General features: G+C 34.9%; 1 protein-coding gene across 9 annotated transcripts in view; it reads left to right on the forward strand.

Moving 5' to 3' along the window:
* Window positions 1-22132, forward strand: part of LOC122534628 — a 95253-nt gene extending 73121 nt beyond the window's left edge. For 8 of the 9 annotated variants that reach the window (XM_043665465.1, XM_043665457.1, XM_043665458.1 and 5 more), the window contains 6 exons: window positions 922-1182; window positions 2683-2840; window positions 3268-3517; window positions 7366-7481; window positions 17987-18124; window positions 20805-22132. In XM_043665465.1, the coding sequence (XP_043521400.1) occupies window positions 922-1182; window positions 2683-2840; window positions 3268-3517; window positions 7366-7481; window positions 17987-18124; window positions 20805-21815 (1934 nt within the window). In that variant the 3' untranslated portion in view covers window positions 21816-22132. The remainder of the gene's footprint in view (window positions 1-921; window positions 1183-2682; window positions 2841-3267; window positions 3518-7365; window positions 7482-17986; window positions 18125-20804) is intronic. The other variant, XM_043665466.1, reaches the window with a different exon arrangement.
* Window positions 22133-27332: the final 5200 nt, after the last annotated feature.

Consider the following 27332-nt stretch of genomic DNA (forward strand, 5'->3'; position numbering starts at 1 on the left):
GCAGATTAATTGTTCGACAGAGCGGCAGCGATCTCTCTGCGATTCAGCAAATGAGGCGATACATGAAAACTGTGCGCACATCACGAGCCACGTGATCCAAATGTCATAGAAATCTTCTCGTTGTCTGGAAAGATAAAGTGAATTCAAACGATCAATTCGCGGTAAATAATTCCTGGATAATCTTAGTACGTGCGGGGGATGTGAAGTCGCGTTTGCATCCCAATAGCTTCATTACAGATCGTATCTATCGACCGGATTTTATGCACGACGCAAGTTCAGTAGTAAGAAAGCGATCAAACAGCCTGATTTTACAAATTGCACGTTCAGATTACTGTACGCCCAAGATTCTGAAGCCTAGAACAGATCATCCATTTCGATTTATTGCGCGGAAAACGTAAGAATGGTATCTAACGCTTGTTAGATAACGTGTCTGACAAAGATGCGACGAATCTGAACTTTCGTTCACTGCACTAACTTTCGTTCCGTACACACTTGTATGTTGAAAACTAAACGCTTCTTCCGCTTCCTTTAACGTTCAATTCTTTTTAAGAATTCGTCGCGATAAATGAATTGTTTTCTGTTTGTAATTGATAGAAAAGCACTGTGGAAAACTGTAAATTGAATATTTATAATATTTTTTTGGCGTAAAATGAGTCGAAAGTTACATAATTTGACTGGACGACTGGGACGACTTTTCACATTAACAAAATTAAAATATTTATCATATGAGCTGATCAATCAGCCGAGTTTTGTTACTAGACAGCACAATCTGCGAAAATAAAAATAATATAATAAACAATATTTTTCTGAAATATCATTAACATAATAAGACGTCGAGGAACATTTTTTTCAACGAATATAAAAATCGCTAAATTCTGAAAAACATTCTTTAACCGCAACGTTACACTTCTCTCGTTTCAGCTAAGGAGGGCATGCTGTTGAAGCTCGACTTTCGAGACGAGTTCAAGCTCGAGGAGAGCGCCGACTGCCGTTACGATTTCCTTGAGGTACGTGACGGTCAGCACGGCTACTCCAATCTCCTTGGTAACTTCTGTGGCACGAATTTCCCCCCAGAGATCACGTCGAAGACGAGATATCTCTGGTTGCGGTTCCACAGTGACGATAGCATCGAGGGCAAGGGCTTCAAGGCCGTCTGGAGTATGATACCAAGACCAACCTATCGTAAGTCTATGGTATCACGATTCTTCTACTCGCCCGTCACGTTGTCACGGTGTATACAGTGTGAAATTTTTTTACTAGGAACGAATCGCGCTCCAACCGAGAATTTGTACCGTTGAGATTGTTCACGAAATACGAGATCCATGATTGCAAATGATTTTATATAGGTTATACGAGAATGATATCTATACACCACGTGTCAGTAGGTTATGGTTTTAGAAATTGATTGAATCAATATTTTGCACCAGGAAGAATATTTTGCTGGTTCGTATTCGACGAATTTTATGTCTTCCAAAAAACATACGCAGTGAAATTTACGTTAATTGTTGTTCGTTCATTAAAAACAAACGTGAGTGACGAACGGCGGCACGGTGATCCTCAAATTAGAATAGTTGGTCGGACATTAGCCCCAGCGACGTCGGCGAACGTTGGGAAGCATCCAATTCAACGAATTTTCCAATCCAGCTGGGATCTGTGTGCAAAATTTTTTTATCTTGACCAGTAATAAATTGTATATCGGAGAATTTCTACCAAGAAACTAGCACTCCGAGCTAACTAAAAATAATTCCAACGTAATTTCTGTAACTGTACCGAAACACTGTTACTATTTCATTTCACTCCTCTAACAATTCATAAAATGTTAGAACTGGAAACAAGTTTCGAGTTGGAAATTAAAGAATAATTGTTCATACGATGGAACATGTCTGCTGTAATTTTGCTTTTTCATATAATTTTATAAATTAATATTACGTAATGTTAATAAATTATAACTTTGCAACTACGTATCACGTAAAATTTTCTTGTAAAATTGCGTTTCACTCTACTAAATCACGCCAGATTACCAAATATACAGCATCGATATTCGTTGCTTTTCCACGTCTCATACAGCTCATTATTTCCATGCACTTTCTCAGATTCGAAGCGATGAATGCCGTTTGAGCATTCGCTTGCTCTCAGTACGCTCCAAAACGCATGGCTTTGGAGACTTTCCCAAATCAGGCTTAACGAGGGACAAATATTAAAACGCCACGATGATAACGTCAAATTCAAGCACCAACGAGTGACGAAATTAATCGGATGCCGAAGGGGTGAATCTTTTCAGCCGTTTGATTAATTTTCCCTCGTTCATTGTGCACCGCCGAGTCCGAGTTTTATAATGCCAATTCAGTGCGGGAAATTAATTATTTCTAGAACAATAGTTGGAAATTTTTCGTCGTTTTCCATGGTCGGTGTTTTTCTCTCTTTTCTGTTCTTTCTTTCTTTCTTTCTTTTTTTTTTTTGTTTTTCTTCTTTTCTTTCTTTTCTTTTCTCTTTGTATTTTTTCCGAAAACCTAAGAAACGCTGCTATGATGAATAGGTCCTCGAACCTTGACATCGGTACTTGTAAATAAGCGAGTTGCATTGCGCGCGAAAAATGAAACGTACGGGCGAGTTAGTCGATGTAAATAAACACCTGACAATGGCCTAGGGAAAGTGTAATACTGTAATAGGTGTGATTCACAGCGGGAGTACCACCAGAACCAGAGCCATGCGTAAGATACGTGAATGGCGTGCAGGCAATTATTAGCAGCAACGACGTGCAAGACAGGAAGACTCTTGCCGAGAAGGAAGGTATCCCTTTGGACTGCATGTGGAACATCACCGTTGAGGAAGGATGGAAGGTAAATTTGTTAATTTACATCTTTGTCGCAATGTCAATTTCATTATCAACACCGTCGTGTTTCGCGAAACATTTCCCCTCGTTGATAACGATTTGACAATCTTTTAAGCCTGTTCACTAATAAACGAACGTAACTTCAAACGCGCAATGCGTCATGTAGCTTGAATGGTATCTAAAATGTTACATGACAGGTGCCTTTGTCAGGCAGCATTTGATTCATTTCATCCCGCCATTATTTGAACGTCCGTCTGGTCAAACAAAATCGCGTCTGACACAAAATTGTAGGTAATTGTGACGTTCCTCATAAAATGTACTGCCTAATTGGTGAAAAGCTTTGAGTTTTTTCGTTCGTCATCAAGATAGAGACGGAGGGGAAGAGAAAGGATTCCTCGTAGGGTTTATATCACAGGAACACGTACAACTTTCAGATTCAGCTGACGTTCTCGGATCCTTTCAAACTGCAACGACCAAACGAGTGCGACGCCAACTTCGTGGACATATTCAAAGAACGCACTGACATGTCCTCGAGAGAGAAGAATTTCTGCGGTAGCATCGCCGACACCGTTCTCGTCGGGACCAATACCGCCTTTGTCAGGTTTTACGCAGAACCCAAAGCGTTGAACAGCAGCTTTGAGGCCGTCATGACAGCGCTCAGAGACAGAGATCCGGGAGACAAACGTGAGTTCACAAACATTCTCGATTAATTGTACACCGTTGTCTGCGATAGCGTTTATCTCCGCATAATATCGTCCACGAATTATATATATTTTATCGAATATGCTTGCCATTTTTGAAGTTCGAAAATAATGCCTACATTCCCCTTGCTACAGAATTAGGCAGTAATCAATTATTTTTCAATCATTCCTATGAGTATAATCACAGAAATCGTAATCGTCAATCTATTAATTATCGTCAAAATAAATCAGTAAACTTGATTAATTTTTGTAATTTGTAATCATTAATTAATGATCTTCAAATCATTAAGTGATTAATTTATATTTTATTAAGATTTGTATTATGTATCTATACATTGCAAGTTGCACTACATGTTATATATATTTCTTCATTTTGTTTTAACACGTTCAGTGTAAACGCTTGCACCAAAAATACGGTTTTTTAAATATATTGTTCAAACAAAAAATTTTTTTGCAAAACGGTTTACACTATTAAATTCGTCGTTAAAAAATATATAATTTCATCAATTTACACAAAAACTGTCTTCAATAATTTCCGAGATTTAACAAAATGTTTCGCACCCCCAACTTCGAGGGCAATTTTCATCCCTTTAACCGATAAAAAAAAATATGAGTCGAATGTTTTTTTGAAAACTACATTCATGCCAAATTTCATCAAAATCGGCAATTCAGGGTTTTTGAATAACACCTCATCGAAACTTCATCGAAACTTTATCATATATACACATCGTACATATATACACATATGTACATATATCATTTTAGAGATGCTTGTGTCGTTTGAGTTTATATTCAATCTTAGAGAACCTCTACGCATAATCCTTTTTGCACAATAGTATGCTATTACAATATCTGTATTGTTGAGTTTCTAATTTGTTGAAATTTATTATTCTCTAATATATATATACAGTAAGAAGTAAAATTGAATCAATGCAAGTAATTTTTTATAAAAAAAAAAAATATAATTTATTTGTACATCACGATAGGTATACATATATTAATCTATATCAATTTATATTAATCTCGTTTTATATTAATTATCTACATTACTCTTGTTAGATTTATTAATCTGTACTTATTTCAATATAATAATTGTTTAACAATTTTATTACATTTACTTTGATATTTATATGAATATGTTTTTGACTCAATTTGTGCTAAGGGACTGTGGACAAAATATTGAGTTATCATTTTTTATTGTTTCTTAAATCGGCACTATTTAAAACGGCTGCATACTTTCCACCAAATTTTACATACTTCACGAGAGATTGCATACAGTTGCTCTTCAATTCTTTTCTATAATTGGTCGATATTATATGGAAAAAAAAAATCATATGCATCTTGTATTTCTTTCTTGAGAATTACCCAAAGATTCTCTGCGGGATTAAGGTCTGGACTTTGGACTTTAAGACTGACCAGTTTAGAATTTGAAATGGTTGCATTTGTATGTACACTTTTTGCCATATGCTTTGAATCTCTGTCCTATTGAAACATGATATTTCTTTTGTCAATTGGCATATTCTCTATAATTTGTTATAATTTTGTATTCACAATTTGTATGAATGATTCGAAATATGTACGTTTTCTATGAGGTTTAATGATCCTATATCTTTGGTATAAAAAAATATAAAATCATTCAACTTAATGATTTTATATTTTTGATATAAAAATGAATGAGTATTGTAAAGAGTCTCAAAATTTTGATAATTTATCATTAAATAGGTTTGTCTTTATCAAATCCTATAGAAGATAGTGCCAATAGCGATTTAAGAATTATGCAAATCAGTTTCCATCCAATTATTGTTGATGGAAAATTTTTTGATTTACCTGAAAAAAGTAAAACAAATTCTTATAGGATTGGGCGTAAAATGCAAATAATGTTGCAATGCAAATTATATGTTATTATGTTTCTTTAAGACAATAAAAATAATAAATATGTTTTCACAAAATATTTACAATATTTTTTTTATAAATATGTATCTTTTTATAAGTATATTACAAATTATAGCATAATCAAAAGTGCAATCATGATCAATTTCATGATTAATGATTACAACAATTACGATTCTTATTCATTAATCAGTGATTATTGATTATTCGATAATTAATATCAATAATGATTAATATCCTGAATTCACATTGATCATAATCGTTTGCCCTGCTGGAGTATCGCATTTTTTGTTAAACGTACACTTCGAATTGACAGAATCTTTCCTTTCCTACATTAACGATATTTCGAGGCAAAATATCAGCCAATAATGTTAATCAACATATTACGACTTATCATTGCGTAAAAATGTCAAATATCAGTTATGTGTATTGGCGAGCAAAGCTTTAAACACGGCATACGGAAATCGTTCGTCTCGATAAAGTATGTAGATATTGATTTGTTTGATAAAATTATTAATTAATTAGCGCGAAATGAATACAGACAAATTATGGAAGATTATCGATGCGAATTAGCTGCTAGCAGGCAAAGGGAAATTATCATTATATTTTACAACAATTGGATTTTACAGTGAACAATTATATTTTCCAACAATTCGTCAGATAATAATAGAACACGCATGGTACTAATGATCTTTCACGCACTGCCTTGGAGAAGAAAGTTTAATTTCAATTATAACGCATGTCGTACGAATATTGCGAATGTTTTTGTTCACGGCACGCAGGTAATTTCAATGTTAAGTTTCATTAAATTCAACATCGGCGTGCCTTATTCGTTGAAAATCCCTTTCGTGTTCGGAAATAGAGAGATACGGTCTAATGGAAATCTATAAATTAACGTTGTCTCGCGTGCGCTATATAACACAGCATGCAAACAATGAAAAATACGAGGAAGAAACGGAAGAGCAATTAGATAATTGCTCGACTAATCGTCTGTAAAACGAAAGATTATTATTTCCCTGTCAACGATCATAAATCGGTAAATATTAGCGATGTGGATAGTCCATTAACCAAAGTGACTCATTACCAATGGTTCAGTAACGTTATGTTGGTTACGCAAAAACAACTCGTTAATAATAAACGAAATATTGATAGTATACTAGAATGTAGCAAATTGGAAAATGAGAATGTCAATAATTGAGAATACGATTTCATTCTAATGAAAGTTTCTTATTTTCGAGCCAGCCCTTTCAATTGACCCGACACGTGTTTCCCTGCATGCTTCGAATAATTCTTTTACCAAGGAATAATTCTTTTACCAAAATATGAAATTTTTCGCGGAGCTTGAATCGTCGAGCAATACGAAACATTGTTAAAATTCCGTAGAACGATGTATTCGAGATAAAATTTCCGACACGAAAAAATGCACCGATCCGAAGTTACTTCTGTTATTCGTACGATATTTTAAAAAACAAAACAAAAAATACTCAGCCGTGGAAGGATTGGTGTGGTGAATTAATGGAAGATTTGGTTGAATGGCAAATGAAGTAAACCGCAGCGGTGCAGATACGCATACGAAATTCCCTATTCTATCTCTGCACCAGAAGAATCTCAGCTTCTCCACACCTGTCCCCTCCTCCACAGAACTAATATCTTACGAGTGACTTACTTATGGGACCGAGCAAAATCTAGTTATTTCCCTATCTCTCGCATAGTACAGTATTGCACGTTTTGTTCGTTTTGTTCTTAGTTCGTAGCAAGCGCGAGATCGTAAGAATAGTAGATTAAGAAGTCGACATTGGTAAAATTTCATACTATTTTCGTTTTTCTTTGCTTTTTTTTTTTTTTCATACACAATATTGTGCCGCAAGAGACGCTACATAAGAAGCTTAATTGCAACGAAGATGCATAGTAATGTTATATGTTCTTGTTAATTTGTTGTAGCTTGCCTCGATAGTGAATTTTACTGCGAGGACGCAACGTGTATCGCCGCTGAATTGCAATGTAACGGGAGGATCAATTGTCGTTTCCGGTGGGACGAAGAAGACCAATCATGCAACGTAAGTGAGAAAAATTTTTCCCACCAAATTCAATAGTAATTATCCTCAAATATCCGTAAATATTCGGATCTGAATCATTTTTGCTTCACGTTTCTTCTTCTGAGTTATGATTTCTGCCTTAATTCCTGGTCCGCTTTATCTTTGCAAAACAACATCGTTTATGCAATCTCAGTCAGCGCTTTTCGCGTTATCAGCCAGCAGGCAAGCATCGTGGAAAAGTTGGCTGCAGTTTTGTTTTATGTATGTCAACGTGAAATAGAGAACTTCACAAAGATCTCAAGGAACTTTGAGAAACCCTAGCGAAAGGGCGGTGAAGTGGAACTTTAATAAGATCTCTTCGTCTGTCATTATAACTGTTGCGACTAGCAGACCCATTCGGAAGCACTTCCATTGTGTCACTGTAAGCCAGGCTACTCTTCAGAGAGGGTTCATAGCGCTCGTACGCTTCAACAAAGAAAATTCTTTGACCTTACGTATCTATAATGTAACGAATTACAGTATTAAAGCAAACGAATAACTATCGTAACATAGTATAGTTAGAAAATATAGATTTAAAGATGATCGTTGTTAAGTGTTTTGCACCAAGCCAAAAATGAGCTATATGTGATACCGCAAGAGTGGCACGTCGCGTCATTTAATCTTAAGCAGTCTTCTACCCTTTTCCTTTGCTCTCATCAAGCAGATCGATTAACTTATTTAAGAGAAATTCAACTCTTCCTACATTTAGTTTATCAGTAATTCACGCATGCTAATAAAACGTTAAAAGACCACAAAACGTGATGGAGTGCCAGACAATTCTCGATGACAATTAACGTAAATGCAGAAAATCGTTGTCAATTAAATCAAACGGAATTGTATAAACGTGACGACTAATACGTTATTTTGGGAAGTCTCGATTGAATTAGTTTGAACTTTTCTTTGTAATAAATTCTGAGAATCCGGTGTATATGATCTTAATAAAGACTTAATATTCTCCCATCTTTCCGCTTCTAACCCTCTCTTCGCTCTCCCAGTGGTTAATTAATTTATTCAAGGCTGCCTTTGCCGAGCTAAGCCAGTAGTTTCGTTCCCCTGATCTCCAACTCGCAACCACCATAAATGTGGTTTCGCAATGCTTGAATGTTGCGCATCGTTACACTTTGTTAAAGGAGGGATTCTCAGTACCGGGTGCAATAAGTATGCGCTTTTGGCAGACACCACGATGCCATCGACGAGATATTAATCTAACAGCAAATTGTCGCTTATTTCCACCACGAGCGTTCCCGTTACGACGGTATTCGGCAAACGAAGATCCATGTACCGCGAGTACAACCTTAATCGATGTGTAAGGAATCTCGATTCGTTCTTATTTCAAATGTGTATATATAATACTTCTCGTGATCGTCTTGTTAGATGATCTGATTTTAATTTTACATTTCCATGATTTACATGTCTTCAACAAACTATATTCGACTAATAAATCTCGGATTTTATATCTGGGATGACAGAAAAAAACATGATCGTCGGCCAAGTGGCTCGTTAAGATCGAGTCGGAAAAATAAAGTAATCGAACGGTCGTAAGCGAAACCCTTCTTTTCCCTCAAGTGAAAAGTTAAGATTAAAAGAAGTAGTCACAAATAGAGTCTCGATCCAGAAGGTTTTCCAGTAGGTAAGATAAAAAGGATCCCATTTAAACCACAAAAACGGGACTCTCTTTGAGGTCAGTTGTTCCGTAATATTCATCTGTAAGATCGTGAACTTCTTGTCCCTGGGCGGCATCCCAGGTTAAAAAGGTTATCCTCTTAAAAGATGGTCGTTCGTGGGTTCCTTTGTGCTCGTACGATTTATCGGGAACGCGCTGCGCATAGAAGCTTCCTTTCTATTGCACTTCTTGTATCCGAATGAACAATGTCTCGGGAATTCATTTCTAGTTTCCTAGATACTTGACGAGCATAAAAAGCCACGATATAAACAATTCTCACTCTTCCGAACCTATGAAACACACTGTCTCCATTCTATCACACATTTTTTTAGATTTGTATTCGCGTTTTTTTCAATGCAACGATTGTTCCTAACGTGTCTTTTTTCTTACTCATTCATCCCGAAAATTGCCCAAAGCATTTAATAATTTTCGAAACAACACGAGCAACCAAGTGTCCAATAGATGCGCCGCGTGATCTACATTTTCAAGATCGTCAGTAGAAAAAGGCAATAGAAAAAAAGCACAGTTGAATTCCCAGATCACTGAATATTGTCCATCGTACCGCAAGAATGGCCATTTAACAAGACCGTACTGTATCGATAACTCTATCGAGTTTATTCATTCTACAGCGTATACATTCTACATGAGTTCTACATGAGTTCATCTGGGTTGTCGCGCGAAATTGACTCTACGTCTTCCCAATACTTCTTCGACTTCATTTGACAGGAAGCTATACCGTGACGGAGCAATGTAAAATCTGATTCCGACCTTTGTCTTTTTCGAGCTGTTTACTTAATGTTTTTCACAAGTGAAAATTATGTCAGTGACCAAGATATTTTTTACTGAGACAACTTAAAGGCTATAATATTTTCCAGACATACATAAAAGAATATTGAAATTACGATAAATGAATTTTTTTTTTTTTGAAATTGTGTAAGTCCATTTATTTATACATTGAATAAATATATAAAAATTTGCGCTTGAACAAATAAACTAAAAAAAATTGGTAAACATTAATAAATTCGGATAATGTTTTTAAAATTATAAACATGTCAATAATTTTATTATTATATGTAATAATAATTAATAAAATTGTTGAAGGAAATAAAACATTTTTTAGCTACAAATAGACTTATACTACTTTTAATAATAAAAGATTTTGAAATATGAATAATAACAATTTTAAATTTATTTTAAATTTTAATTGAAATAGGTTTTTCTAAAATATATTTTAAAATATATTTTTTTTATATAAAAACTAATAATTAGTGACATGTAAGTAAAATTGACTTTATTCAGAAATAATTTCAATTATATACTCTTTTAAAAGAATTTATAATAAAACAGCTATAAAAAGTAAATTATTTCTTCTTCTTCTATTTTTTCTTAATGTCGCATCGACAGCGAGGTCATTAGCGACGACGGTGCCATTAGATATGTAATAGTTTATGTTTTTGAGATATTTTAATACTCTTTGTATGTTATTTTGAGAAGTCAGGTTTATATTTTCGTTGATTCCGTATTTCTGTCTTTGGGTTTCTGTGGTGTGGCATTCGTGCAGTATGTGGGTTATTGTTAATGGATGGTTATTGCAATGAGTGCAGGTGGGTAGTGTAGTCTTTTTGATTTTGTGTTCATGTGTCAGCTTGGTATGACCGGTTCTTAGGCGTGTGATAATTATTCCTTTTTTCTTGTTGTTAAGGTTTGGTGTTTGCTGGTGAAAGTCCTGTATACTTTTGTGTAGTTGGATGCTTTTAGTTGTTTTCCATGTATTATTCCATTCATTTTTTGTTACTTTTTTTGCAATGGATTATTTGGTCGTCGCAGGGGATTGGAAGATGGTTGCGATTGTTAGTAAGTGAAGGAACTGTGGCTTCTTTCGCTGCTTCGTCGGCTTTTTCATTTCCTTCTATTCCTTGATGAGTTGGAATCCAGATGACTGTAGCGTTTGTGTTAGGTTGGTTGTGGTTTAGTTCTTGGTGGATGGTGGATATTAGTTGGTTTTCTTGATCATATGATTTAGGGATTTTGTAACGCTTATGGAGTCGGTGTACATGACGATCTGGGGTTCGTTATTTGAGTATGCATATTTAATGGCTTCCAGGATGGCATAAGTTTCTGCTGTGAAGATGGATGATGAAGAAGAGAGATTTTGTGGCTTGTTTTTTTGGCTTTTTCTGTGATAATGGCGTATCCAGCTCCAGTGTCCGTTTTTGACCCATCAGTGTAAATCTTGCTGTGTTGGGCGTAGTTGTTATTTAGTTCTAGGGATCGAATCCTGTGGTCAGTTGGACTGAGGATATTTTTGGGGAGTTTGGCAAGACTCTGGTGTTTGTTGGGAATGTTTCTATTGTCCATGGAGAAATTTGTAGTGGTTTACGTTCAATGATGCGGTGGATTTTGAAAGTGATGGATTGGAAGATTTTGGTCTGATAGTGAGTCTGATATGAAAAGGGGAGGGAATTTTGGGTTTATTGATAGAAAACTTTGTATCTATTGGAGAAGATGTTGTAGCAAGGATTATTTGGAGTGGATGAGACTTTTAGTGCATATTTAAGAGTTAGGAACTTCCTTCTGGATTCAAGTACCATTTCTTTGGCTTCGAGTAGTAGGCTGTTTATGCGACATGTTTACACCTGTAGCTAGTCTAAGAGCTGAGTGAGAGATTAGATCTATAATTTTTTTGGTGGAGCTTTCGGCTGAGTTATAACGGTAGAGCCATTGTTTGAATCTAATTAACGCTCTGTATGTTTCTAGAAGAGTGTCTTTATCCGCTCCCCAGTTATTATTGGAAAGGGTTTTTATAATCCTTTATAATCCTTTTATAATCCTTTTTATACAGGACTCTTTTAAGGTTTTTAGATATGGCGCCCAAGATAATTTTTTGTCGAAAATAAGGCCTAATATTTTGAGTGAACTTTATTTCAAGATTACTCAGATATAGTTTAGGTGGGAGATTGCGTTTGGTTTTTCTAGTGAATAGGATGCCTTGGATTTTTTGGGGAGAAAATTTTAAGCCAGTTGTTTTTGATCAGTCCTGAAGGGTATTGATGGCTGTTTGTAAATGTTCATTAATGGAGCTTATATTTTTCTTGCTACATGTGATTGTTATGTCATCCACAAATAGCTGGGTTTTTATTGATGGCTTGAGGTTGATGGTAATGTCGTTGATTCCTATTAAAAATAGTGTGGTGCTCATTACTGATCCTTGTGGGACTTCGTTTTTGATTATAACTGAATGTGACAGAGATCCATTTGCTTGGATTGATCTATTGGATAGAAAGTTGGTTATGAAAGATAGCATATTATCATTTACTTTTAACTCGATGAGGGAATTAATAATTTTGGTCTCGAGATTGTGTCGAAGACTTTTTTAATATCGATGCATACGGCGGCTATGTATTCTTCGTTGAGGAAGGTGTCGCAGATATTTGTTTCCAAGTTCGTGTAAATTATTTCGTTAAGATGATAACCAATAATAATCATTTTGTTCATATTTTATTTATGGTGAATAGGAAGTATGTAAGATGATGAAGTAGTAATAATCATTTATATATTTATCTCTTGTTACAGATCTTAAAGTTCAGTGGTAACAAAGTTACTTTGTTAAAATTTTTTGGCCTTCCTCATTTTCCAAACTTTAAATTATACATTTTCTCTCATGGATGGTTTTATAAAGTCATCACTTATCCAATATACCTTCAGCCAATGTATAATTTCTTTGTTTATGTTTCTTTTCCTATTTGATATTGCCTCTTATAAGGATTTTGTTGAGAAAATCTAGTTCCATTTCACGTAAAAGAAAGTCATTTGTTTTTTGACAATTCTTTATTATATCCTGAACAGCATATAATGGACTTTCCCACTTTCAAAAAAAAAAAAAAAAAAAAAAAACATTCTTGCAATAACTCAACAGTTAATTCAACATCTTTTGATGAATTTATAAAGACAGTACATACTTGTACAGCATTTGTTATTGTAAGTATGGAAAGAAAATATTCATGTCTAACTAAAACTAGCCTTAACTCTTTTTTTTTCAAAATTGAACTTATACTATTTTGACTTATACTATTTGAACTTATACTAAAAACGGCTCAAATGGAGGAAATTAAACTTTGAGTTTAAAAAAAAAGAAAGTGGTCGTTCGTAATTTTGCGATGCAATATTTCGCAAGTCAGGTATTTAAAAAAATTTTCAAAGTATATTATTTAGGAAGCTTCGTAATCGACTCAAGCACAAGATCAATAAAAATTTATACAGCCATTTGCAACTCGCGCAACTTCCTCGGTAGAAAATGAAAAAATCGTTGTTGGCGTTTAACGAACTAGATTGTGTCACCGAGCATTTCGTTGCCGTTTATTGCTTCTCTTATTCCTGTTTCTACTATCCGTGTACCTACCTGTGTCTCATGATTGCAATAAAGCATGACAAGATTATACGCTAGAATAGTGGGACCCGTTCGCATGGGAAAGCGGTTACGAAATTGACGGCACAAATAGAATGCAGAACGAAATCGTGGCAAACACGCCGTGGCAACCGTCCTATCCGATTTTATTTCCCTCTAATGGAAAGTATATCCCAATACCATTTACATCGTTTGAGGCTTGCAGGTAAATACTAATGGAAAGCAGACGTCATGAAAAAAAAGGAGAGAAGAACGCGATGGAGAAATGATCGAAAACGGTCCACACAATGTTACCCTGAGCATTATTAAACTGAGCACATGATTACATCCTAAAGGTTCCTAAGTAGAATGAAATTTTGCATGGTCGCCTCGATCTAAGAAGAAAATAAATCGATAGTTGGACGATTGATATTCAAGCCCCGATTAAGTTCCATTCAAGTATTAATCTTCGCGATTCAATTGCACGATTCGAATGAAATAAAGTCGCATTTGATTCTTCCTCGATCGACTAGTTCGCGTCTTCATTTATATCAGTCGTTCTCGAGGCTCTTCTTCTCTTAAAGATATCGATTTCACTCTGGCACCGGGTGACGAGATATTCTATAATAATTACCGTCGCAAGAATGTTCTTTAATTATCAGCCCTTTTCGCAATGCCAGTCGCCCTTGCGGTAACATAAAACGGGAATCAAGAACATAACAGAATCCTCGCCGTATATTCGTTATTTCCCCCGTTAATGAGAAGTTCTTCAGTATTTTTTTTCTCGCGACTAATTATTTCTTTTCTCGAACGAAAGAAGCGGATCCTCGCCGGACTATCATTAATTTCAATGCAGCAGGGCGCGAATCTGACTGCAGTGATCCGGGTCAAGGAATAGACGAACCTATGCAAAACTCGGCGAAGATTCTCAGTTGTCATTAAGTAGAATTAGGGAGAATTGAATGAATAGAGTTGTGATCAACAGCGCGACAATTTTTTTTTTTCTTTTTTATCAACGTGGACACGATGCTTACGATGATAAGAATTATCGGTAATTATTTACAAAGCGGGCAGTCTTGCGGATTTTGTTGATGACTTTGAAATATGTTAACGTCAATATTGTGAACAATTTTTTCCTATACATGTTACCATCGTTCGATTTTAATTTCCGAGATATTTGCAAAGATATTTTAGTTATTTTATATCATATCTCTAACGTTTTGAATGTGCTTGTATTAATTAGATTAAATTTGGGTATTCTGTTAACAATTTTAACAGGATATAACATTTAGATAAAGGATATAATCATTTAGTTGTTAAAATTAGATACATTTTGTTGTTCCACAGTAATGCACAGTAGCATACCAAACGTAGAAACCTGGCGGAAAATTCAGGCAAATATTCCACGGTATGGAACTCGTAAACACATTACTTAGACTATACATATAGCTGTTTCGACGGCAATATAATTGGTAGCTGAATAGCTTGCTTTTTCTGACGTTATAGTTGAAGTATTCTCAATTTCAAATGACGGGCAATATAATAAAAAGTATAATATAAATTGCAGTTGTGGTATTATTTAATAGTATGTCGTACGAAGGTATTTTATGTTCTGTTAAAGCTACCATCGGGTCTTTCCGTCCCTTTGGCAGCATTCGAATCTCATCTAAAATTCAAATCTACGTTAATGATTTCAATTAATTTAAACATCCCAAACGATATAGAGTGGCAAAATTATTTTTGATTTTGGGAACTAAAGCCGAGCGGTGGTAACATACATAGGGAAAAGATTTGAAATCATGCACATATTTCAAAATCATAAAAATTCGTAAGGTCGTCCGCTTTGTAAATAATTATCCATAGCCGAGTTATCCATAGGTATAATTGATTGAAATTACTTACTATAATATGAGATTCTTAGATTATGTACGATTATTTGATAATAATATTGAAAATCTTATTATCTTATTTCGATTATTAATCGAAAATCTTATTAAATTTATTAAATTATTGTTATTATTATTAATTGAAAATCTTAAAAATGTCAATAAATTTAACCTGTGCTATTTTAAAAATTAAATCGAATCTAAATTGAAATGAAGTAATCTCGATCAGAATAAAAATGAATATTTCAATGAATTAATAATCTTATTATTGTCGGTATTGAGGAAAGAAAGAATAGAGGAAGAAAACGGTAGGGATTGGAAAAAAACATTACCTGAAAGAAAATCTTCATCATACTCGACATGACATTCAGCAGAGTAAAGCCGAATAAATATCGACACAATCGAAAATATCGAAGTTCCGCTTGCAGGCCGGAATAAATCCCTGCTCGATAGCGGAGGAAAGCATCAAAAATGTCTCTCGTCGCGAATGCAATAGCCATTCGAAATATATTTTTGTACGGACTTTAGCAAACACGTAAAACGTCCGTTGAAGTGTGCTCGCCCATATAAGCATAACAATAAACCTCTCGAACTTGCGGAAGCAGAAAGAGAGGCATTTTCAACTCCTCGACCAAAACTTCTCGTTCTCCTCTTGGCTCCCTTTCTTCGTTTCTTTCTCCTCTTGGTTGCACTGTCATCGATTCAAGATTTTTTTGAGAAATATTAAATGATCTAATGCGCAGAAATCTTATTTCTTCGACATTCAGAAATACTTCCACAAACATCTCGGTGAAAAATACGACCACGATAATTCCGTCTATTTTGTTAATGGTACCAGCACTTCGCAAAATGTGCTCTCATTATGCGCGATGTGCTTATTATTCTTATCTCTTGGTCATATATGCTCGTGGTTTAGCGATCCACGTGGGGATAAAAAAATCAGGACGCGCTACCAACAAAACAATCGAGATTATGCAACCATCCATTCAATCCATGAATAACACAGCAGCGTTAATTCTAATCAATTTTGAAACATATTGGCCGCCTCGTCCCCTATTGTTCCATCTGAAGCACTCCAATTCCGTCTTATAGTCGTAAAACTGTAGTAATCAGTTTTATACGCGTTCATAAAAGTTCCTGACCGAGCGAGAGGATTTCAAAATTAAGCCTTCGGCGAGATATACAGGCTACATTCCCATTATTTATAATTTCGAAGCTAGACACAACAATAGAGATGAGAACGAAAAGAAAACGAATGTTATGCTGCGTGGGCAATACTTTCGCATGCGCACGATAAGAAGAATCTCATCTCTGAATTTTAATTTTGTATGTTTACGAAAAGATATATCATGTCATTAAAAATTTTGGCAGGATATTTAATAATGTGAGTTCGCGATAAACAAAGAAGGAAACAGAAAAGAAACATAATTTATGTTACATGTACTGTCTTCCATTTAGGGCTGTTACAACTTCTATAGATGAATATGTAATTTACAAAATGACGAAAAGTGCGAAATTTTGGATGAGTTGGCTCCATGTGCATTCGATGCTTTACATTGATAGTAAAATAATTCCAAAAGTTTTTTTTTCGAGAAGTTAATGAAATTATTTCGAGCGCAGAAAGATACGAACATAAATAAAATTCACACAACGTAATGTAGTCAAGTGAATAAATGCTCAGACTTTTATTTCATTTAAGCGTATTCAATTTTTACAGTTTATTTTAATAAATTTTCTATTATCTTTATTTATTTATAGTGCTCCTATATCTTTTTACAATTTTACAGATATCGTAAAGAAAAATATTTGAAACGTAAGAAATTGCTTATAAAAGAAATCACATTATTACAGATGCATCATTGCAATGTTGTTTATGAATGTCCTTTGAGAAATATAATTTAGTAACATTTTTAAATATATTGCAATTATCCAATAATTTCACTGCATGCCACATATCTTCGTATCTTCTCTTTTTTGTTAATTTCTCAAAAACAAAGCACTCAAACACTTTTAGGATTTTTTTAGTATCAATGTAAAACATCGAATGCATAAACTCATTTGAGATTTTGCAATTTCTATTATCTCCTTGTTAGTGATCAACTACTCACTCAAGGTGAATTCATCTACCGGAACAAATACTCATATATGACAAATAATTTCTTGTATATAATATTTTCTCATTACACTTTATGATTGGGTTATGTCGAAAATATTAAATTTCTAACATTCTTGTAATAAAATTTAATACTTCTATTTGAAGTCATACGGATTTATATATAAATTCATATCTTTGAGAACATAATTAAAAAAATCTATTTATTTGTATATTTTATGTATTTTTTTTCATATTACGTACATTCTTTGCAATTTTGCATTTTGAAATTTCCTATAAACACGTAAAAAACCGTAGTACAGTCATAATTATAATCATAATTTGTAAATGTAAATATCAAATTTTTTCAACGTAAGCTAGGTTTGTAACGTTATACATTCCAAGTTGTTTACAATTAAACAAGAAGTTTCTTTTATGTTTCTTTTATATTTTGCATTACAGAAAAAAAAATCTCGGTTGATTGACTCACAGCATATCGTTATAATTCTCATCGTTTTCTCGCTGATCATGTTTGGCATGAGTTTCGCCTTCGTTTTCAACTGCGTGAGGAAGCTGATTCGAGATCATCGAATCATTCGGGTAAGTGAATCTTCTTTTATCAACTAACAGTCTGTTGTAAAATACGATTATATGTTTTCTCACATAAAATATTTTAGCATGGTAATAAATTTTTCAGACACGATCTCAATGATTTTACGTGTTGCATTGCTTCATATTTATATTTTGATAACGATCGTAATATTTATTCAGAGTATGCGTATTCTATGTTAAAATTTTGTTGTCGATATGACTTTGAGGGTTCAATGTTAGAATCTGGATTTCCTTTTTTTTTTTAAACTTACAGTTTATTAACAACGGAGTTAGATTCAGGTTAAGCAAGCAGGACAGTTTGACGGGACTAAAAATTACGAATATTTTGAACGGCTAGTAAGAAAAAAGTACATGTTTGATTGACATGAACTTTTGTGGTTTATTTTAACACATTATAAACTATAAAAAGCAATATTAAAAAAGAAAAAAAGAAGGTTCTTATTTAACTTTTTAACGGCATCCTTATATAACTTTTTTTACATTGCCTATCGGTGTGCATGATTTCAGCCAAGTAGGATTAGTTGCAACAAAAAGGCAACAAAAGTTCAAAAGTAAATAATATTCTCTAGGGATTGACGATCCAACATTTTTGTGAAAATGTTGGATCCATTCATTTTTGTGAAAATTATGAAAATAGCAGCTATTTGTTTTTGATGTATCGAATTTATACCAAAAATTTCTACGTTTCTTATTTATATTTTTCGAAATTGTTAAAAATTAAAAAATGTACGATCGTCAATCGCTAATAAATGTTACACTAACGATACATATCAAGTTTCACAGTAATCGGTTGGTTAGATTCCGAGATATCTTGCACACCGTTTCTAACAACCTAGTTTCGAGAAAAACACGTTTAAAGTTTCAAAACGTCAATTTTCATATGTATCCTTTACTTACTTTTTTTACTCATATATCGCGACTCGCAGTTCTTACAATTCACAACTAAATTGAATCCGAGTTCCCTAATATTCGATTCACCAAAAGTAACAGTTACACGATTTACACTTTATAATACTGCTTAAAGTTATAAACAGTGATACAAATTCAATTATTCTGTATTCACGGACTTAATTATTAAACCCCAGAATAAGTCGTTTTAAAGGCTAGGACCTTTTGTATCTATTCCTAAGTCTTCAAACTATTATTTAAAACAAAATAAAAAGATCGATTTTTTGAAAATTTCAAACTGTCCTGACTCCTTAACTTCGAACACGGACGGACTGACTTTTGAGAAACAGACTGACTGCTTTTTGATTTTTCTCCGGACCTATAAAACGCCCTAGGGATTAGCGTAAATTTTGAAAAGACATCGCGACAGTATTCTGGAAAGTGGAGCCATTATCTTGGATCTTATCCTTGGATTATCCATCTGTTTAAGAGTCCATGTTAGTCATTTCTTTTGAAAAATATTTTCCCGAATAACTTTGAAGGTTGAGTTTTGCTCGCAATGAAAACTACTCGAAAAGTCATTTAGCGCGACATCAGCATTAGCTTCGACGCAATCAACTATACTTAAAATTATTATTTCTATCTAGTGCACGTGATATGCTTGACAATCTTCGAAAATACATTTATTTGAAAGATTATATACAATATCACGAACAACACGAAACGCACGTATCGATAAATCACGAAAGACTAGAGGTGCTTTGTGCATTATATCCGATTCGCCTTGTTACACGTTCCTAGAATTTCTATTATGTTTTGAACATAGTAGGACTTCGATTCGGCCCACGATCTGAACTTGTCACGTACGGTCTCGTGTATTCCCGTGTCTAACAGTCACACAATTCGCAAAAAGATCGAAACGGTACGACACAAAATGAATCCAGTTCGTTTGTTACGAACGAGTCAAATTTACAAGAAATAAAAAATATGAGATTGATCGATCGAATCGTGAATACTGGGAAACTAAACTAATAAATATTGATGAAGAGAATGAAAATTCAAAATTAATTTTGAACAAATAATCGTCTCCGGAATCGCGATAATTATTTACGAGTAATTGCTTTTTTCAAATCAAGATACATTATTATTATTATAATACTGCATAATTACAGTTATGAAATATATCGTTCCGTAGCTCAGTCCTTTCATTTATTTCAACGAGGAAACTAAATATCGCTATTATTTACAGTAAAATGATGCTGTTGATCGGTCATTTCACTATCATTGGAAGTGTGTTATTTGCAGTGTAAATTCAAAATATAAGGTAACGAGATGGAAAATCCTCATTTTATTTAAAAAAAGAAAAAAACAATCGGACAAATGAAAATCTACTAAGTAATTAAAACCAACGGCTTAAAATTTTAATCCTTTGAATGAGAAATAACATACTATAGCATACCGTATTTGTTCAAAGTTAACAGCCAATGTGTTATTTACAAAGCTTTTTGAAATTGAAACACAAAGTAATATGACGAGCGCGTGAGTACGATATGGGAAAGGATCAAAGAGATAATGTTTCATACTGTTCAATATAACGTAACATAACATTCTGAATGTTATCGATCAAATAGTGATCCGTTGTAGCTAATTAAATAAGAGATGCAGTGCAAACACCATTAACAGAAGATAGTTACTAGAAACTTCTGACCATCTCCGTACGTAATCTCCGCTATTACGATATTTGTTCGGCTAATTGAAAGAATTCGTTTGTCTTGTCCAGGAACACATTAGACAATCCAGAGAAAATCGATTAGATGAACTCGGTCGTAAGACAACACCCTGCCCAATCACATCCTCCAGAACGGATATCAGGGACCGAGGGAGCGACTCGCCGAGCCTGGAAGTGATTCCCAGTAAAGAACTTCTACCACCCACAACGCTAATAGCACAGGACTATACGAAGGATCTCGTATTGGAGATGGCTTACAATACAAGAGACATGAACGACATTCACCAAAGTAACAATGTTAGTAATGCCACCCAGGAACGTCTACAGGAGTCCAGCGAGGAGCCCGAAATGCGCGACAATTCTTGTCAAACACGAGAAAGCCTTTTTGAGCCTCGAATCTCGGACAATGCAATGCCCGTGGGGTTCACGACGTTTGGTGTTCGTGCTCCGGGCTCTCAAAACGGGACCAATCATCTCCATCATCATCGTCATCAGTACCTTCATCATCAAAGTCCGCCGCAATCGCGCCAAAGCTCTCAGCCTTCACAGCACAGCGTGCAGCAGTCTTCCGAGCATGGCTCCCAGCAGCCAGGCTCTCAATGTTCTGGTTGTAGTCCAGCATCGAGAGGTCGAGACGGCAGTATGGGCGTTTGCCCGAAGCACAACCCAATTCCAGCCCCGCCCGGTTGGTCGACTCGCGAGTCAAGTTATCCGTTACCTTCGCGTCAAGGTTCTCCCTACCATGAACCTCCGGATTATCCGTCGTATCAAAGGTTTCAAAGTCCAAAGTCAAACAGAGAAAACAGTGTCTATCGTCAGTCGCCGAAATTATTGCGGCAAGGTACATCTGGCTCCGGGGAGAGGTACGGCAGTTCCGTGTATGGATCTGGACACGGATCCAGCAACGCATCGAGCGCTCAACACTCTGGCACGCCCAAGTGCCCTCAGCAAACGACATCTGACCCCAGGTACAGAGCAGAAGCGGTGATAGAGATAGATCAGAGGCGACCTTTCAGTATAGAGAGCACAAAGAGCGCGCCGGACGTGATCGCAACGCACTGACGCCGGGGTTCAGGGGATTGGGAGCCCTACAAGAGACGCCATCCCCGTCAAACTGTCACTGATCTTCAGTTGCCTAGTCGGAACGATGGTAACAAAGTCACTGTAGCGACACAAAGCTCCTTGGACGACGATGCCTCGACCAGTTCGACGATAGAGGCGAATTCGTCCTCCTGATCCACGCACGTCGACGCGATCGATCGGCCTAGTCAATCGGTCCGTACCGTCCTGGAATTCTTACGAAATTCTGAAACATCAAGGTCTCATGGAATGGGAAAGCAGATTGACGTCCCGTTACCGAAATCGGTGGAAATCGCCAATGCAAGAGAGACTCGTTTCGGCAATATTGGTGAAATCAACGGAACGGAGCTGAACGATACCTCCGTTTCGAAGTCTATCGAGAGAAATGCGGGGGCATTACGCGGTGATGTTGCTATTCTACAGTCGACTGGACGCAACGTGATGCAGTCAATGGATGGTGTTCCGGTTTCGAAAGAGTCGTCAACCAAACTGTCTTTAAAACTGAACGATCTCCTGATTCTGAAACCTCCCGAGGCCTTCCGAGCTCCTATTTTCCGTTGCAAAACACCGACCTTAGCCTGGCAGCACTGCGCTTGCCTGTCGCATTCCCATTTACCACCGCGAAGATCCTCGGTCATCTGGAGTGCCTTGAAACATCACAGCCAGCAGGAGCCCTTCTATCGAACCTGGCCTAACAGAACCAGCAGAAGGTTCGTTCGACCATCGAGGAGAACCGTAGGTACTCAAAGTTCATTGGATGGCTCGCGATCGTCCCTTAGCGCGCTCCGTTGTGTCGTCAGATCGATCGATTTAACCGAAAGATCGATGGATCTGGAGATCGGCGCCACTATACCTTTTTAGGGTTTATTTTTCATTCGAAAGAGATTATCTTCCGCATATTGGATCGATTGGATCACGGACCAAAGATTTTTGTAAACGAGGAAGAGGCGCAAGCTCTATCATTGTTAATACTATCACGCAAGTGTGAAAAACAATTTTTTTGTTATCGTCTAAATCGAATGTTGTTCGATGAAAGAACGCTATTTACTGATTGTTATATATTATACTGCAAATTTTCGTTAACATTGTACTATTTTCATTGTAAACAATATCGTATTATATCGAAATCAAAAATGTATGCTAGTATGTTTTTCGGAGGCGTTCATTCCCTGCCATATTACATATTGTATACTCGCGATGTGTTAAAGTTAGTTAAAGCAAAGGACTCATCATAATTCCTATTGTTTCCATTGCATTCTTAACTGCATCGCATGTTGAAACTGATAACTGAAATGCACGCTGCGATCTGCAATTGTTGATCCGAAACACATATTTGTTATGTAAACACAACGTTTTTTTCGCGAATAAAATCGAGCCGCACAGAATGCAAACATATCGAGTTCGAAACGCATTTCGTAATGGCGTTTGCAAGTGACGTGTTGAGACGAACATCTACATAAGTATACATACATTACATTATAATTCTAATGGAACTACTTCAAAGTGATCAGGTAGTCTCACAGTTCGAGAAAACTCGAAATGAAATGGCTAGAAAATGAGGAAAAAACGCAACGTATTACGAGAGATTATTTCAGCTAACGAATAAGTAGATTTTTGATTGAAGTATGTCAACTCGCCTAATGTACGACGATATTCAAGTCGAACGTAGCCTAATTCTTTTTTACACGCGATATCGATTTAGCGGTTCGATTGTCGAATATCCAAGCGTATGGTTATAATACTACAATAGGCAAACTATTTTTCCACGGTGTTTCCACTAATAATCGAGTATGGGGCATGTTTTACGCGCACTCGACCGAAAAAAAAAAAAAGAAAGAAAGAATGCATTTATGGCTTGATAACATGTTTCGGTCTGCAAATGTCCGATTCAGAGTATATCAATCTCGGTTAGAACGATCAATCGGCAAATTAGTCAAGTTGCGAACGAGTGAGAATGTTTATTTGAACAAAACTTTTCAAACGATACAAGGTATAATTTTCCGATTCTCAGAGTTATGTTACAGCGAATTTATTTCAAAAATTTATCCGTTTTCGGAAAATGTTTCCAGAAAATGCGACCGTGCACGCACGTTTCATTGGTAATCCTAAAATTCGTTTTTTCCGTTGTATACTATTTGTCGATTAATCAATGTCAAGGAGAAATACGCGTTTTTGTGAAAAACTGAAATTTTGAGGCAAGCGTGCATCAACCAACTAGCAAGTAAATAATTAAATTAGTCAATTATATGTTAAACTATCGAACAAGAAAACAGAAACAATAGTAGCGAAACAAAAAGGAGGGAAAGTGTGAAAAACGTGCGTGTTGACTGTGAATTATAAGCGTTGTAAAATTGTCAGAAACCTTATGGTTATTAGTAATCAAAAAATTCTCGCTTCTGTACAGGTTATGTATTATCGGTTATTATTTAGGACAGGATGTACAGAGAGTACACATTTGTATATATATATATATAAAATGACACACGAAACGTCTGTTCAAATGATACACCAGACGAATAAATATAGTAATTTTAAAATAGTCTAGATGTTTGATCTAACCTCATCAATCATATACATATGTATTTTTGTAAATTATTACTTGGATAGTAACGTAATTTTCCATTTCGCTTCCTTTTCATCCGTTCCACTATAATTTTCCTTAGGGAATTTTAAGATTTTGAAATTCTAATTGTAAATTTGTACTCTATTTAAAAATTTTTTAATTTACACCTTTAATCAATCGCATTAACTTTAATGCTGCAATTGATTTCGATTTTAAGCATAAAGTTCAACAAAAGCGTTGGTTTTCAAATTTATCCTTTTACCTTTCTCGTTCCTTCTACCTTTCTCGTAATCCGAAACATTTTAATCCTCAAATTCTTTTTCAATTCCATATAGCTTTTAATTATTTTCAAATGATTTGCAGATTGATATTGCAGAATCATCTATCGCGATAATTTGCTGGTTCCCTTTCATATGTCTTAGACAAGACATTGAATTAATGATTGAATCAGATAAAATCACAGTGAAAAATTGTCATGAAAATTATCATGGTGGATTGAATTTACTTCTGTGATAACAGACGGAGGAAAAGTTAATATCCATGGACTTTCCATATACTATTGGAAAATATCACGTTAAATGACGAAGAGACCTTGAGTTTTGTTTGTTTAGCGAAAACTTGGCCGTTCGACGGGGATCGTTGGAAAAAAAAACACGTATGTAAGTAATGAAGACAGATGAGTTAAATCGCAGCAAAATGTGACTCTGTTGCTGTTGGAACATCGTATTCTGGTATATATGTTGCATCTAATATGTGTGCACGCGCGATGTAGTATATATATATACATATACACATCTATATGATCATATGTATGTATGTAGTATTATACTCAGTCACCTTTATCTCTTCCGCATAATTTATAATTTATGCACGCTTTCCGGTCGTTGTAGTTCCGTCGATCTCCAAGACCACATGACGACAATCGTGCGTTGTATTTCATGGTAATTCTTCTCTCACCTCTTTTACACGATGATATTTCGAAATAATTTTGAAACATATATTTATCCGTTCTTCTGTCGGAAAAATCAATGCACGGAATGACGCTGATCACCGTAATTTCATATAAATTCTTTTCACGGAAGGTTTTCTACTTTTTATTTAAATTATATCCTCACGTCCAACACTGTGATGAAAAGTGAAAAGTTACTATCGATAGCGTGAACATTATTTATTGCATTTTAAATTACATGATATTAAATTATTAATCGAAAACTGAATAATTACCGCTTCGTGCGCCACTATTAAATTTTCATAGAAGTACGTGCAACGAGACGAGAAACTCCGAGTTGGGACAAAAAATATTCTAGAAGCAAACAACTGAAACTTGCTTCAAACTTACGTACAAAATTTCTTTTAATTTTATTAATACACAAATTCACGTTGAAAATTATAAATTAAATTAAGTGTACCTTTGCTTTTTAATTCAATTGATATCTGAGAGAAGTAACAAATAGACATTCATGATGTAACATTATGATATTCTCTTTTGAATAACCTCGTGTTTAAATTTCATTTGAGCATATGATGTGAACATTTAATGACTACAGTTATAAACTTCCAAATTCGAAATATATTCTCTCAATTTCCAGATTTCCCATTTAATTCGCATCAATTCCACATTAATCCCTTTATGCATTTTTATACATTTTATAGAATCTTTACAACTCTGTAATTTTCTGTATAATACAATTAATTTACACAAAATTTAATATTTATATAGCACAATATTTATATTACGCCGTTTATTATTAATATTAATTAACCAGAAATGTATTAATGAATTGTTCAATTTGTAATATAACAATGCTTAAATATTTAGATTTAAAGTAAATAGAATTAATGTCGTGGACAGCATATTTTCGTAAAAATATCCACCTAAACATTAATCTTCAGACCCAGAAGACAATTTTAATTTCAATCTAAATTTTGGTTACATATAAACCATATATGATTAAGCTTGCAAATGATTGGAAATTTTCTCTGGATTCTATAATATATTATATTCGAATGATTATCCAGGAAGGAAAAATAATAGTGTATATAAAGTTGAAATATTGAACCGGAACTATGGATTTTTCAATTTATTTGCGACATCTCCGTCACTTAAATCCAGATAATCCTATTAGAGATTCGTTATCAGCTTGTTACTGAGTCAGGAACATCTGGTTAAACCTGTAATCTTTAGCCATCGGTCTCACTGACGAGTTCTCTACGAAAGATTTCCAAGAGTACAGAAACCGTACGAGACAGCCTCAATGCATATCTAGTGAGATTCAGTTGGCAGAATTTCCTTCCCAAATAAAACTGCACAAGATAGAACTTCCTAGCAGATGTGACAGACATATTTATTTCATTTTCATGTCCTCGGCCTCTTCCCTTTTTATTATCAGTCATTTTCGTTTCTTCATGCGATAAACATTTAACGACAATGATTATAAATTGAACGTTGGCCAAAATATTTTCTGTGCAATCTAGTAAAATCGATCCATCATCCAAAAAACGCACGTTCTACCGAATTGATGTATAGTGGCGGCCACAAACTTACGTGCACTAAATATTCAATATTTTGTAAAAATTGACAAGAAATCATACAGCAATGAATTTGAACTCATTTTTAAAGTGTGAAACTTCTAGATTCATTTTTCATAAAGTGAGAAAATAAAGGTACTGTCTTTCTTCGAAAATGCTATAAATTCAAACGTCTCTCAAAACATCAAAAAATTTTGCCCATGACTGAATTCACTGAATTCACTGAATTCACTGAATCATTGATTCAAAGATTCAAAGATTGAAGGTTACATCCCTTATACCCCTTACACCCTTTACAATGATCTAAAACTTACTGCAAAAGTTCTTTTCGCCAAGTTATTGAACTTTGGATATATCCAAAGTTCAATAAAATCGACAAAAATCCGACAAAGTCTTTGAATTTTTCG

Source organism: Frieseomelitta varia, unplaced genomic scaffold (assembly GCF_011392965.1).
Source record: "Frieseomelitta varia isolate USP_RPSP 00005682 unplaced genomic scaffold, Fvar_1.2 scaffold_62, whole genome shotgun sequence".
Classification (NCBI taxonomy): domain Eukaryota; kingdom Metazoa; phylum Arthropoda; class Insecta; order Hymenoptera; family Apidae; genus Frieseomelitta; species Frieseomelitta varia.